The sequence below is a fragment of the Nycticebus coucang genome, chromosome 2 (genome assembly GCF_027406575.1).
Source record: "Nycticebus coucang isolate mNycCou1 chromosome 2, mNycCou1.pri, whole genome shotgun sequence".
Lineage (NCBI taxonomy): Eukaryota > Metazoa > Chordata > Mammalia > Primates > Lorisidae > Nycticebus > Nycticebus coucang.
In genome coordinates, this window is record NC_069781.1 from 79799424 (window position 1) to 79811793 (window position 12370).

A 12370-nucleotide genomic window follows, 5' to 3' on the forward strand; every position below is an offset into this window, starting at 1 on the left:
AGTGCAGCAAGCTCTTTTGTGACTTTGAAATAGTCATTTGTCCCACGAATAAAAATTAGAAGTTGTGCAGAATCACAAACATCATTACTTTCATCAAGTGCCAAGGAAAAATAGCAAAGTTTTTTTGTGGAGTTTTGCAAATTGTCCCCCATTTCTTCAATCCTTCATGTAATTGTAGGTCCTGAAAGACTCACTGTACTAAATAAATTGGCCTTCTCGGGACACATCTCTTTGGCAACAGAAAGAAGACATTCTTGAACAAATTTTCCCTCCATGAATGGTCTGCCAGTGCACACTATTAACTTGGCAACTTGAAAAAGTGCTCGCAGTGATGAAATATTTAGCTGCTTCTGCTTCACAAAAGTATTTTGCTGAGTTGTCAATGTATATTTCGGTTTTAATATTTTATCTTTTCTCACTTCTCCAACCAAACAATCATATTTATCTTTATGTTCAGTTTGATAGTATCGATGCAAATTGTATTCTTTGAACACAGACACTATATTCTGGCATATCAAACACACAGCTCTTTCCTTGTACTGCATGAAAAAGTCATCACAAGTCCACTGTTCTTTGAATATCCTACACTCCCGACTCAATTTTTCTCTCTCTTGATATCATTGTTTCCAGGGATTCCAAATTGCTATTGGTAAAATACATATATATATATATATATTATATACACACACACACACACAGCGCTACAAACACAATATACCAGCAATAACTTTGCCCACACAGAGACATATGGACTGCACTGCCCATCAGTGCAGTCTGATCAGTGTCCAGCAATGAATGCAGCCTTGCCAGTCCACATCATTTCAGCCTCGCCAGTGCCCATATTGGTGGAACTCGGCTTCTACCTCAGGCTCACACTGATGTGGTGCGGGAACCGGCACGATTACAGAGCCGGTTCCTCTACCACCTTTCCAGTTCACGCTACCCTGTGCGAGCTGCACTGCGATCTGTGAACTTGCACAAGAATCTGATTGCATGGGTCTTCTCACTGCAGGAAAAAAGAAGGCACATATGCCTTTTTTCTTCCGAATCTAATGCTCAGAGATCTCAATAGTGTGAACCGGGGCTTACACAGCACACAACATACGACATCATACACAACTGAATAGCAATCAGAATATAAATGCAGGGGAGTCGGAGAGTTCGGCTCACATTCCACACATGCACAGTGCTGGTCCGGGATGAGTCAGCTGCTAGGCAGGACAGGCAGCGGCGGCAAAAACACCTGGAGGGCTGGATAAATGTCCTAGGCGGGCCGCAGTTTGAGGACCCCCTGGTCTGGATGCTTCCTAGCCTCCTCGGCTGTAGAGGGGGAAATAGCAGGCCAGGGCTCTGCACCATGCTCTCAGAATCCCAGTACTCGAGCCAAGGTGGAGGCTGAGTGAGCTTCCCTTCACTTTCTGCGCCTGAGAGATATATTAAGTCTATCCAAGGGGAATAGGCCTAACTCAGAGGTTGGGAGCAGTAAGTAATTAACTAAAACTGGTAAAAGGCAAAGAACATGAAAAGCCTAATGAGTGAAAAGTACTCGATTCAGAGTCAAGGGAAGGTAACAGTATTTATCTGTGCACTTACCTATTAAAAGGAGGTCAAATGCATGAGTTGGGTATTACCATTACGTGCAGCTTAGGAAGTTAGTTACTATGAAGGTCTTACATTTTGCTCATATACTTTGTGAACTCGGTAAAGGTCTTGTGACTTTCTTCAGTTTATTGGAGGACGCAAACATATCTTCTGCCTTTCATAAATGGCCCTTTTAACTTCAGGTTTATAACTAATACAGATGATACTTATCTCAAGATGATTGTAACATAAAGCTTTAAAGGCTGCTTAAAGTTACGTATGCATTTAATACAAATCACTCGTTTAATCTCTGGGGTGCAAAAATCCCACTTCTATTTTTAAGTACTGTGGCATCATATTTTAGCTATGAGCACAATAATTTTTGCAGAGTACCTTGATAAGAATGCAGAAGTCTGTGGAATCAAGGTTAGTTTTCCTTGGTTGTCCAACAGATCAGTTTTTGTAATGTTTTAAATAATTAATAACCAAGGAAACTGTAAGCCCATTCAGGATTTTCCAAGGTCATTGTCAGAACTTCTTAAGTGAAGGAAAGCTGTATGTAACCAGGAAGAAAACTTTAGTTGCTCCCCAGATTTGCTCAGTCATTCTTTTTGGCTTTAGAAATGATAATACCTAACACCACACTCTCTAATAAAAGGGCCTGACAATGTAGATTAAAAGAAATAGTAACTTACTGCTGTCTGGTTATTTTAGGTACAATTTATTATTTTGCTTGCTGGCTTATCTCTTTTAGGTCCATAAATACATAAGAATGATTACATATGTTATACTTTGTTGTACAAATTTTATATCTAAATTTGGCCCATAGATGGACCATACAGTGTGGTGGCTAAGGCCATAGGCTCTAGAAGCAAACTTCTGAGTTGAATTTGCATCCAGGCTTTTCTTTTTTCTTTTCGAGACAGAGTCTCATTATGTCACCCTCAGTAGAGTGCTGTGGCATCACAGCTCACAGCAACCTCCAACTCTTGGGCTTAAGCGATTCTCTTGCCTCAGCCTCCAAAGAAGCTAGGACTACAGGTGCCGCCACAACACCTGGCTATTTTTCTGTTGAGGTTGTTATTGTTGTTTAGCTGGCCCAGGCTGGGTTCGAACCTGCCAGCCTCGGTATATGTGGCTGGCACTGTAACCACTGTGCTATGGGCACCAAGCCTGCATTCAGGCTTTCCTATTTGGTTGGTGTGAGGTCTTCAGCTAGTTACTTTCACTGCTATGCCTCTGACTCTCACCTCAGCTATGATGCCATGGCTCTACCCAGGGCAATAGCTTGAGACTCTGTCTCAAAAAAACAAACAATAGATAAATTAATTAAACATAATTTATCTATAATATACATGCCTATGTAAATGTGGTATTTTTATGTTTGTTTTAAACATACCTTTGCTGTCACACTTTTTAAAAACATTTTTTAAAGTTAGCTTTGCTGAAGATAAACATTCAAAAAATCTATTTTTTATCTTTATAATATCCATCTGTCATGTAAACTCAGACAGTTAGATGGTTAATGGTTTTCATTGCATTCAATGAAAGGGATTTAGTACTCAAATCTGTGCATATGTTTTCTTGCATTTGTCAGTGTTGATTCAAATATGATAGAAATGAGTTTACATTATGTCAAATAGCGTCCTTAATGAACATCACTCTGGAAATTGATGCATGCATTTTTGTTCACATATCTATAGCTACAATCAACCTGAATTCAGCCAATGACAGCTGGTTTGGCAGCTTGAAAGACACCATTCAACATCAGCAAGGAGAGGCAGTTTGGGTGTCAGAAGGAAAGGTATGTGGCATAGATAAGCTGCTGTGAGGTGAGAGTTCGTGTTCTGAACCTTTCCTTAAGAGGGCCGTGAATGTAGTCAAACCGTACCCATTTGAAGAGATTCTAACATATTTATCAATCAAGTTTGCAATGTAATAAATTCTCTGACCAAGTAACAAAAATGAAGGGACTTTTCAAAGAAAAGCAGAACGTGTTGCACATGGTCCTACATTCACTTCCCTTGGACTTTTAACGTAGTAACTAGTGTTGTATTCCAAGTACACTAATCAGAGCTTACAAGACCTCATGCTGAGCTCCACGGCTTGCTAAGGACGTGGGAGACTTAGAGAGCAGAGGAGAGGTGAGGTGGAGGAACGTGGAGAAAGCAGTTAAAAATTCATAGGAAGAAGAAACACAAATGGGATTGGAATTATTTGCTTAGAAAACAAGTTGCCAGAGTGTGCCGTGGTTCTAGGAGTTTGAGTAGGTGAAAAGTGAGCATGAAGGAACTTGTCTAGGCCTCTAAGATTGGATAGCTTCTTGCCTGGGAGATAGTTTGCATCAGGGAGGCAGGAGAGAGATTATATAACCCGTGGTCCCTTTCAATGTAAGGAGCTTTTGGTGCTAGTATTCTGCACTCCAGCTGAATTGAGGTGGTTTGTGACTTGCTAGTGACTCCTTCGTTGCAGAATTGACTAAGTCTTGCTCTTTGAAAACTGGATGTGTAGTCAAGGTATCTGGCATCTGCTGAGTGCTTTACAGTCTGGAAGACTCCGTGCCAGCTTCCCTGGAGAGGACAAGTTGCACAGGACGTAGCTTCTGCCCCTTAAGATCTGAGAATCTTCCAAGGCCTAGAGATTGTGCAGTGCAAGGCACAGGAGGGAGGGGATGGGAGAGCAGCCTGGACAGAGAAAAACCTGACAATTGGAGGAAGTGTGGGTCAGGGGTTGCATATAGGAGGGATGGAGTGAGACAGGCTGGAGAGTGTCTAATTTGAGTTCCTGCACAAACATCGCACCAAAGCCAAGTAACGTCAGGGAAAATAAAAAGGTGCCTTGCCTGGCTGGCACCTACAAGTTTCAGTCACTTGGCTGTGCCCTCAGGAATTCTCCTGAGTCCCACTTCCAGGAACCTTGTCAGACCCCACTGACCCTCCGAAACAAATTCCTCTAGATGGAAGGGATGGATGATGACCCCGAAGACCGCATGTCCTACTTAACCGCCATGGGCGCGGACTATCTGAGTTGTGACAGCCGCCTCATCAGTGACTTTGAAGACACGGACGGCGAAGGAGGCGCCTACACTGACAATGAGCTGGATGAGCCGGCCGAGGAGCCGCTGGTGTCGTCCATCACCCGCTCCTCAGAGCCGGTGCAGCACGAGGAGGTGAGGGGAGGCAGGCCATGGGCAGGACGCTCCTCCGGACGGCTGTACGTTGAGGACGTGGTGCAAGGCATTTTCACGGGTCACAGCGATGACGTCTAGGGAGTCTCTTACTCTGAGTCCATGCCCGCACGATTTTGGAGCAGGAAAGTGAACCTGAGAAGGGGTTCAGTGGCCAGCACCCCTTACACCCATGCCCTCAGGCACGGTGGGTAAACAGAGTGGCTTTATGTGCCAGCTGTGCAAATTACAATGGAACATTCCTTTGCAGTACAGTATTGTCGTATTACTTGTAACCTTTGATTAGATCGGTCTGTACGCGTGGATGTCCTTGCTTTTCCTTTCCCACCCTACCTTTAACTTTTCTAATCTTGCCAGAGCTCCTGAGTGTTTCCCCATCAGTTTCCTTCTCTCTTGTATTTCAATTTTTTAATTGAGTTCATGATTAAATATTCATCTGATCACATATACTATGCATCCACTGGCCTGTGATCACACAGCTTATGGAATCTGAGAAATCACATCACCAGGTGCTAAGCTAGGACCAGGGCAATTATTAATTGTGCCTCAGAGAATGTTGGAACAATGATCTTTGCAGATGAGATTACCCACATTTGCATAATTATTGCTGTGGGTTTCTCTTTAGGAATTTAGCTCATTCTAGTAAATGATTGTTTTCCTTTGTGAAATAGAAGTACCAAAAAATAAATTGCAGGGGCAGAAAAACAGACCACAACCACAGCAAACAATTAGGACATATATATGCTGCTAGACAAATTGTAAAGAATGAATTAATTACCAGATGTCTACAGACACAGGTGCGGAGAGATGTTAGTTATTAGTGACACAAGATAAGATTTTAGACTTTAGAAGTGTTTAAAAAACAATTGTACTTTAAAGGCAGAGACTACTAAATTTATTGGCTGCAGCCAGTTTTATCTTAAACCTTTGCTAATGGAGTATGTTTGATATCTGCCTGTTCAGTAAAGAACCACTGGGTCAGAACCTTGACATCCGAACTTAAACAAGTTCGCAGAACTCCAGCAAGACAGACCAGTGCTCGCTTCTGTCTGCTTAGATGTTCTTGTTGTGAATGAACCTTTGTGTCTTATAGAGCATAAGGAAACCCACCCCAGAGCCACGAGCTCAAATGAAGAGGGCTGCTAGCAACGATCAACTTAGGGACAATAGCCCACCCCCAGCATTCAAGCCAGAGCCGCCTAAGGTATGTGGCTGGGGAGCCCAGGATGGGAAGGAAGAGGGAGCAGGTGCTCCTGGAGCCCCCAGATAGCCAGGGAGGAGTGCATACAATGAGATGGTGTCAAATTATGGTTTTCGACTCATAGTCTTCCCTGTTATAGCCTGTCTTTAGCTGGTTGAATGAACCCCCAAATCAGGGAAGGGCAAAAATATAGAAAGACAATATTAGCAGAGTCTATAATTTTAGGACTAAGAGTTTAGTTTATTTACTCTTTTTGTAGAAAGAATAAAAAGTTGACAAATGCTGTGCATGCCCAGAATTGCCAATCTCAGAATCTGTTTTTCTTTTCCTGTCCAATTAAAGTTTTATGCCTATATCCTGATTTAGATGCACCGGAAAATTGTAGCTGGTGATTTGCTAAAGAAAATCATCATCCTTAGAATGGGTACAGGTGAAACCTACTAAAGGCAGAATACAAATGTCTACATACAATAACTAAGAAAATGCCATGAAGGCTACATTGAACAGTTTGATGAGAATATTTCAGATTGTATATGAAACCAGCACATTGTACCCCTTGATTGCACTAATGTACACAGCTATGATTTAACAATAAAAAAAAAGAAATAAAAAAAGAAAATCATCACCACCACTGCTTATCATCTTTCAAGGAAATCATGCTGTTCCTTGAAAGAGCAGCTTGATTTGTTTAATCAATCATTATGCAGAACAGGATCAATATAAATAAACAGGCTAATATCATATGATTCTTCATCTCCAATCAGAATTAAAGCTATGACTATAACCTTTTCCTTATACACCAGTAAAATTTCTGTTAAACTCAATAATTTAAATGAGAAGAAAGTAATAATTGAGCTGTCACCAATAACTAAAATAGTGACCTCATAAAATATCTCAGTGAAAATTTGCAGAGTGAGACTCAAAGTGTGAAGGAGAAATGGCTGATAGCATTCCGCACTGCCCTCCTCCGGCCCTACTCCATCTCCTTCCCTCCCGGCTGGACATGGGTCTCACCTCTTCCCCTCTGGGCTGGGATATGCACCCTGAGTGCAGCATGGGCGCAGAAGCCCATTTTTCCAGTCCCAAAGTCTGGGACTCCAAGATTCTAATCCCTCTACTATGAAATTACCCAAGATGCCCCCTACCTCCAGCAATAGCACTTGTTCAGCACCTCTTGGTTTATTAATACTCTCCTGTAGGTAGGATGGGCAGGCGGGATTCTGAATGCCCCTCCAGCCAGCCATCGTTTGCCCGGCTTTATTACATTCATCCAGAATGGTGTTTGTTGACCACTTTTGGAAACTGATCAGGAAATGGATTGTATTAAATCACTAATATAGATTTGAAAATCAACTACAAGCCCAAGGTAAACACATTATTGCTTTCTGCAGGCCAAAACCCAGAACAGAGAAGAATCCTATGACATCTCCAAATCCTACGAATACAGGTCCACCCCCTCTGCGGTTGCTGGGAGTGAAATTCCTGGGGCGTCTACCAAAGTTTGTCCTCCCCCCATTGCAGCGAAACCTGTCTTTGGGCGATCTATACTGAAGCCCTCCACGCCTGTGCCTCCCCCAGAGGGTGAGGAGGTGGGAGGGAGCGCCGAGGAGCAGGATAACACTCCCAAATCAGTCCTAGGCAAAGTCAAAATATTTGAGAAGATGGATCACAAGGCCAAATTACAGAGAATGCAGGAGCTCCAAGAAGCACAGAATGCAAGGGTAATTTAATTGTTTTACACTCCTCTGTTGCCAGTAAGTTTTAGAGTTTGATTTCAATCCAACGGTGCACAGTCCTTCCCCCCCCTGCCACAGACGTGACAGGGATGTTCTCACACACAGTGAGCCTTGCCAGCTCTCAAGAGCCTCCCTTTTTTGAAATTTCCAATCAAGAAAGTCTAACCATAGAGATGAATAAGATTCTGCTCTTCAGACTTCAGACTTTGCCTTGGGTTTTGGAATGGGGAGCTGTGAGGAGAGAATCGGTGCCTCTTGGAAGTTATTTTCCATGTAGTTAGAATGTCTGTGATGTTTATTTGATAAACATCATTCATTCCCGGATTTGCTGCAGAAACCAAGCTTTGGCTGCTAACACTGAAAAGCCCGTAGGTTGTACATTCTGAGCTGTTTTTGTACTACAGGTGCTTACAACCTTTCAAGTGTAAAGAAGAATTTAACCAAAACTCCTCAGTATATTCTGAGAAGTAGATAATGGGAGTTTTCTTCATTCAAGCCTATCAAGGCAATAGCAGTGCTTGTGGGGACTTTTTAAGTTGTTTTTTATTTGTGATAAAATATCACAAATATTTAACATAACAAATATCACAATATATCACAATCATAATATATTTTTAATATCACAAATATATAACATAAAATTTACCATTCTGAGCATTTTTTTTTTTTTTTTTGGCAGTTTTTGGCTGGGGCCGGGTTTGAACCCGCCACCTCTGGTATATAGGGCCAATGCCCTACTCCTTTGAGCCACAGGCGCTGCCCCATTTTGAGCATTTTTAAGTGTCCGGTATCATTAAGTGCATTCACACTATTGTGTAATTATGACCACCATCCATCTGTAAAACTCTGTGCCCAGGGAATACTGACTTCCCTACCCCGCCACCCCCTGGAAACCATCCTACTTTCTGGCTCTAGGAATTTGACAACTTAGGAACTTCATATAAGTGGATTCATGTGGTGCTGTTGTGGCTGGCTCATTTTACTTAGCATGAGCGTCCCTAAGGCTCATTCAGATTGTTGCATGTTTAAGTGTTTTAGTCCATGAGCCAGGTACAGTGGCTCATGCCTGTAATCTCAGCACTTCGGGAGGCTAAGATGAGAGTTTAGGACCAGCCTGGGCAATGTAGCAAGACCTCATTTGTTTGTTATTTATTTATTTTTTATATATTTTTTTGAGAGTCTCATTACGTCCCCCTTGGTAGAATGCTGTGGCATCACAGCTCACAGCACCCTCAACTCTTGGGCATAACTGATTCTCTTGCCTCAGTCTCCCCGGTGGGGACTACAGGCACCTGCCACAATGCCTGGCTGTTTTTTCTTGCAGTTGTCATTGTTGTTGAGCTGGCCCGGACTGGGTTTGAACCTGCCAGCCTCGGTGTATGTGGCTGGTGCTATAACCACTGTGCTATGGGAGCCAACCCACAAACACCCCATTTCTAAAAGAAAAAAAAAAGGTGAAAAACCAGCTGGATGTGGCAGTGGCACGCCTGTAGTTCCAGCCACTTGGGAGACTGAGGCAGGAGGATCCCTTGAGCCCGAGAGTTGGAAGTTATATTGAGTTATGATTGTGCCACAGCACTTCAGTCTGGTCAACAGAGCAAGACCCTGTCCCTCAAAAAATAAAAAGTAGAAAAGCATTTCATTCCTTTAAAACTGTTTCTCTATTTGACATATATCACTGGGCACCAGATTCCACCATGGTAACTGGAAAGTTGCTTCTGTTTCCTTTTCTCCTTGAAATAGGATGGGAAAAGTGGGACTGGCAGGAAAACAGCAAGCAGACTGTCCAGTGGCTCATTCTTTCTCTCTCTCTTTTTTTCCCCTTAGATTGAAATTGCTCAGAAACATCCTGACATCTATGCAGTTCCAATCAAACCACATAAGCCAGACCCCAACCTGCCTCAGTACACCAGGTAGGGGCTCCTCAGCAGGTGTTGCCCTCGGGAGAAAACTTCTCTAGGACTGGAAGAAAGAATTTTTGTATTCAGATTTCTGGGCAATAGGATGATTCCCCCCCTAGTCATTTAGTCCAATTTAATTGTAACAACTACAAAGTTAAACGTTCATGCTGATTTTGCTTGTGTGCTAAAACTCATTGATTCTTCAAGCAGGTACCCTTCGACACATCCAAGTGCAGGTTTGTTATATTGTGTTAGAGTACCACGTGAGCAGAATTGCTTATTCATTAGCAGAATAGGTCTTAGGCCTGTTTTGCTGCTGTTTTCTGATTTAGCCAAGCTCCTTAATTCCTGTGTCACCTAGCGAAGTCAGGCCTCTTGTGTTGCATTGGGGTCTGACAAGCAATCGACCAATGTTGGTAAGATGCTTTACATTTAAAATGCTACACAGACACTGGAATTATCTCAGTGTCTTCCTGTTGAGGTTTTACACTAGATCATTTCTTGCATCTAAGAATAGAAAAAAATACATTTTCTTGTGGCCATTCTGACTGAAAGCTGAGGTCTAGTTTTACAGCAATAGAAAACTAGAAGCAAATTTCTTCTTTAGCAATTGAATGGTGGTAACACAATCAGGTTGCCACTGGCAACAAAGAGTACCTGGTATAATTGACTGAAATGGGCAGGGAGCTCACTCTGCTGGGTGGGCCTGTAGCCAGGGAGCTTAGGGGTGGGGAAAGCAGCCCCTGCCCAACAGGGTGGCCCTGGCCAGCTTCCTCACTCACTGCCTGGGTGGGCTTTGGCCTTGCCCCATCCCTTCTAGTCCTGCCTCCACCATTGAACCTCGGCGAGGCCAGGAATGCCCCTCGTTATTGGGCACAGTGTGGTCAGTAAGTAATCAGCTTTGATGATGGCTCTGTGCTTGTAGCCACACCTCCAAAGGCAGCTGGAGAACAGTGCTCTGGAATGTGTTTAACTCTTTCTCTGTTAGTTCTAGACCCCCTGAGCCGCAGAAAAGTTCTTCCAGACTTTATCAGGACACTAGAGGAAGTTACGGCAGTGACACCGAAGAGGAAGAATACCGCCAACAGCTGTCAGAACAGTCAAAGCGTGGTTACTATGGCCAGCCTGCCCGATACCGGGACACAGAACTATAGCGGTCTGCGAAGGGACTCCCCAGGGCTGCCTGCTGCCACGGCAGGGTTCCATTCCTGCCAGGCCACCACACGGTCTTCTCCAGTTAAAACGCACTGTTGGGGACACAGTAGGACTTGGGCGCGTGTGTTCTCATGGGGAACCAGGGACAGCCAGTGCAAATTAAGAACTGAAGGCTCTGTTTGTGGGACTGGGTTAGAGGAGTTTGTGGGTTTTTGCTCAGAAATAAGAGGAACACTACAGTCTGATACTGTTACTTGCTTCAGTGGACCAAAATCTGTATTAAATCCATTTGCATATTTTTCACATGTGTATTAAGAAGCAATAACTATTTTTCCTCATCCATAACCTACAAAGACTGTGCAGAATGTGAAAAAAGGAATAAAAAATACAGCTGGACTCAAACTAAATTAAGTGTTTTATTACAACTCTCCAAGTGCCTTTGATGAGAAATGTCTTACAATTTTTTTCCTTTGAAGCTTTATGCACCTCCATAATGGACTAAAACATTATTTTGAGTAAACTTTTGTACTAGTTTAATAGCAATGGTTTTCCCTGCACTGTATCTTTTTTCAAGGCATTCCATCTTTGTAATATTTCCCGTAAATTCTGACTGTATATATAATAGCTGTACTTGGTAGTTTGGCTGTAAGTGCTCACTAGCTTAAAGACCCTGAAGTTAGTATACAACTTTTTTGTTTAAAACCAAGTGCTCTACAAAAGCAGATACTGAAGGAGAACGCATTTAATTTCCAAAAGTGTGTATTGACAACAGTTTTGTAATTTAATAAAATGGAGTATACTGCAATCAACAATTTGCTTTGTGGTAGCTTTCTATACTACTTCCTATTCTTACGTGTAACTTTTATCTCAGTTACTAGTTCATCCTAAAAGTGAGAACTTGCTCTTTGTTGAACACTTGCAAATGGAGACACAAAAATGAAGAAGATAAAAATAACCCACAACCCTATCCCCCAGATACAATAGTTATAGAGTTTCCTCTAGATATCTGTGGATGTCTGTGGGTATGATATTGAGGTGTACTGAGTTCACAGTTTTTTTCTACTTTTTCTATTTAACATTCTATCAAAAATGTTTGCTTTAAGTAGTTAAAACTCCACGCATACATCATTACTACTAACTGCAGGGTCATAAACCCCATGAGTGCTCCATAAGGGAGCAGTTCTCCTATCATGGACTGGATTCTTTCCAGCTTTTTGCCCTTTTTTACATGAAACGGGCCTCTGCATATAATCCATTTGTTGTATATCATGGATCATCATTTCAGTCCTTTAGGTAAATTTTCAGAAGTAAAATTACTGAGTAAAAACATAGGGACATTTTTAAGGTTCTTGATGTTTATTGACAAATTGCTTCCTAGAAAATTTGCAACAATTGACACCCCCACACTCACTCTTGAAAAACTAAAATAAGATTAGAATTTTAGCAAAGCAGTTTAGGCGTTGCGGCTTGCATGAATCAAAAGTACACTGAATTTGGGAAAGGAGGAAAAGAGTCTTCCTTCCACTAGAGCCTTTCACGATGTGAACTGACAGCAATGTGTTAAGCTTGGGTTTTAGTGGCGTTAGAAATTCAGTTTACTGGTAACTGA

General features: G+C 42.3%; 1 protein-coding gene across 7 annotated transcripts in view; it reads left to right on the forward strand.

The window, feature by feature from the left end:
- TJP2 (tight junction protein 2) overlaps positions 1 to 11566 on the forward strand; it is a 151171-nt gene extending 139605 nt beyond the window's left edge. For 5 of the 7 annotated variants that reach the window (XM_053574590.1, XM_053574625.1, XM_053574581.1 and 2 more), the window contains 6 exons: positions 3285 to 3385; positions 4538 to 4750; positions 5862 to 5972; positions 7361 to 7690; positions 9533 to 9618; positions 10595 to 11566. In XM_053574590.1, the coding sequence (XP_053430565.1) occupies positions 3285 to 3385; positions 4538 to 4750; positions 5862 to 5972; positions 7361 to 7690; positions 9533 to 9618; positions 10595 to 10760 (1007 nt within the window). In that variant the 3' untranslated portion in view covers positions 10761 to 11566. The remainder of the gene's footprint in view (positions 1 to 3284; positions 3386 to 4537; positions 4751 to 5861; positions 5973 to 7360; positions 7691 to 9532; positions 9619 to 10594) is intronic. The other 2 variants (XM_053574615.1, XM_053574609.1) reach the window with 1 other exon arrangement.
- The last annotated feature ends 804 nt before the right edge of the window (positions 11567 to 12370 follow it).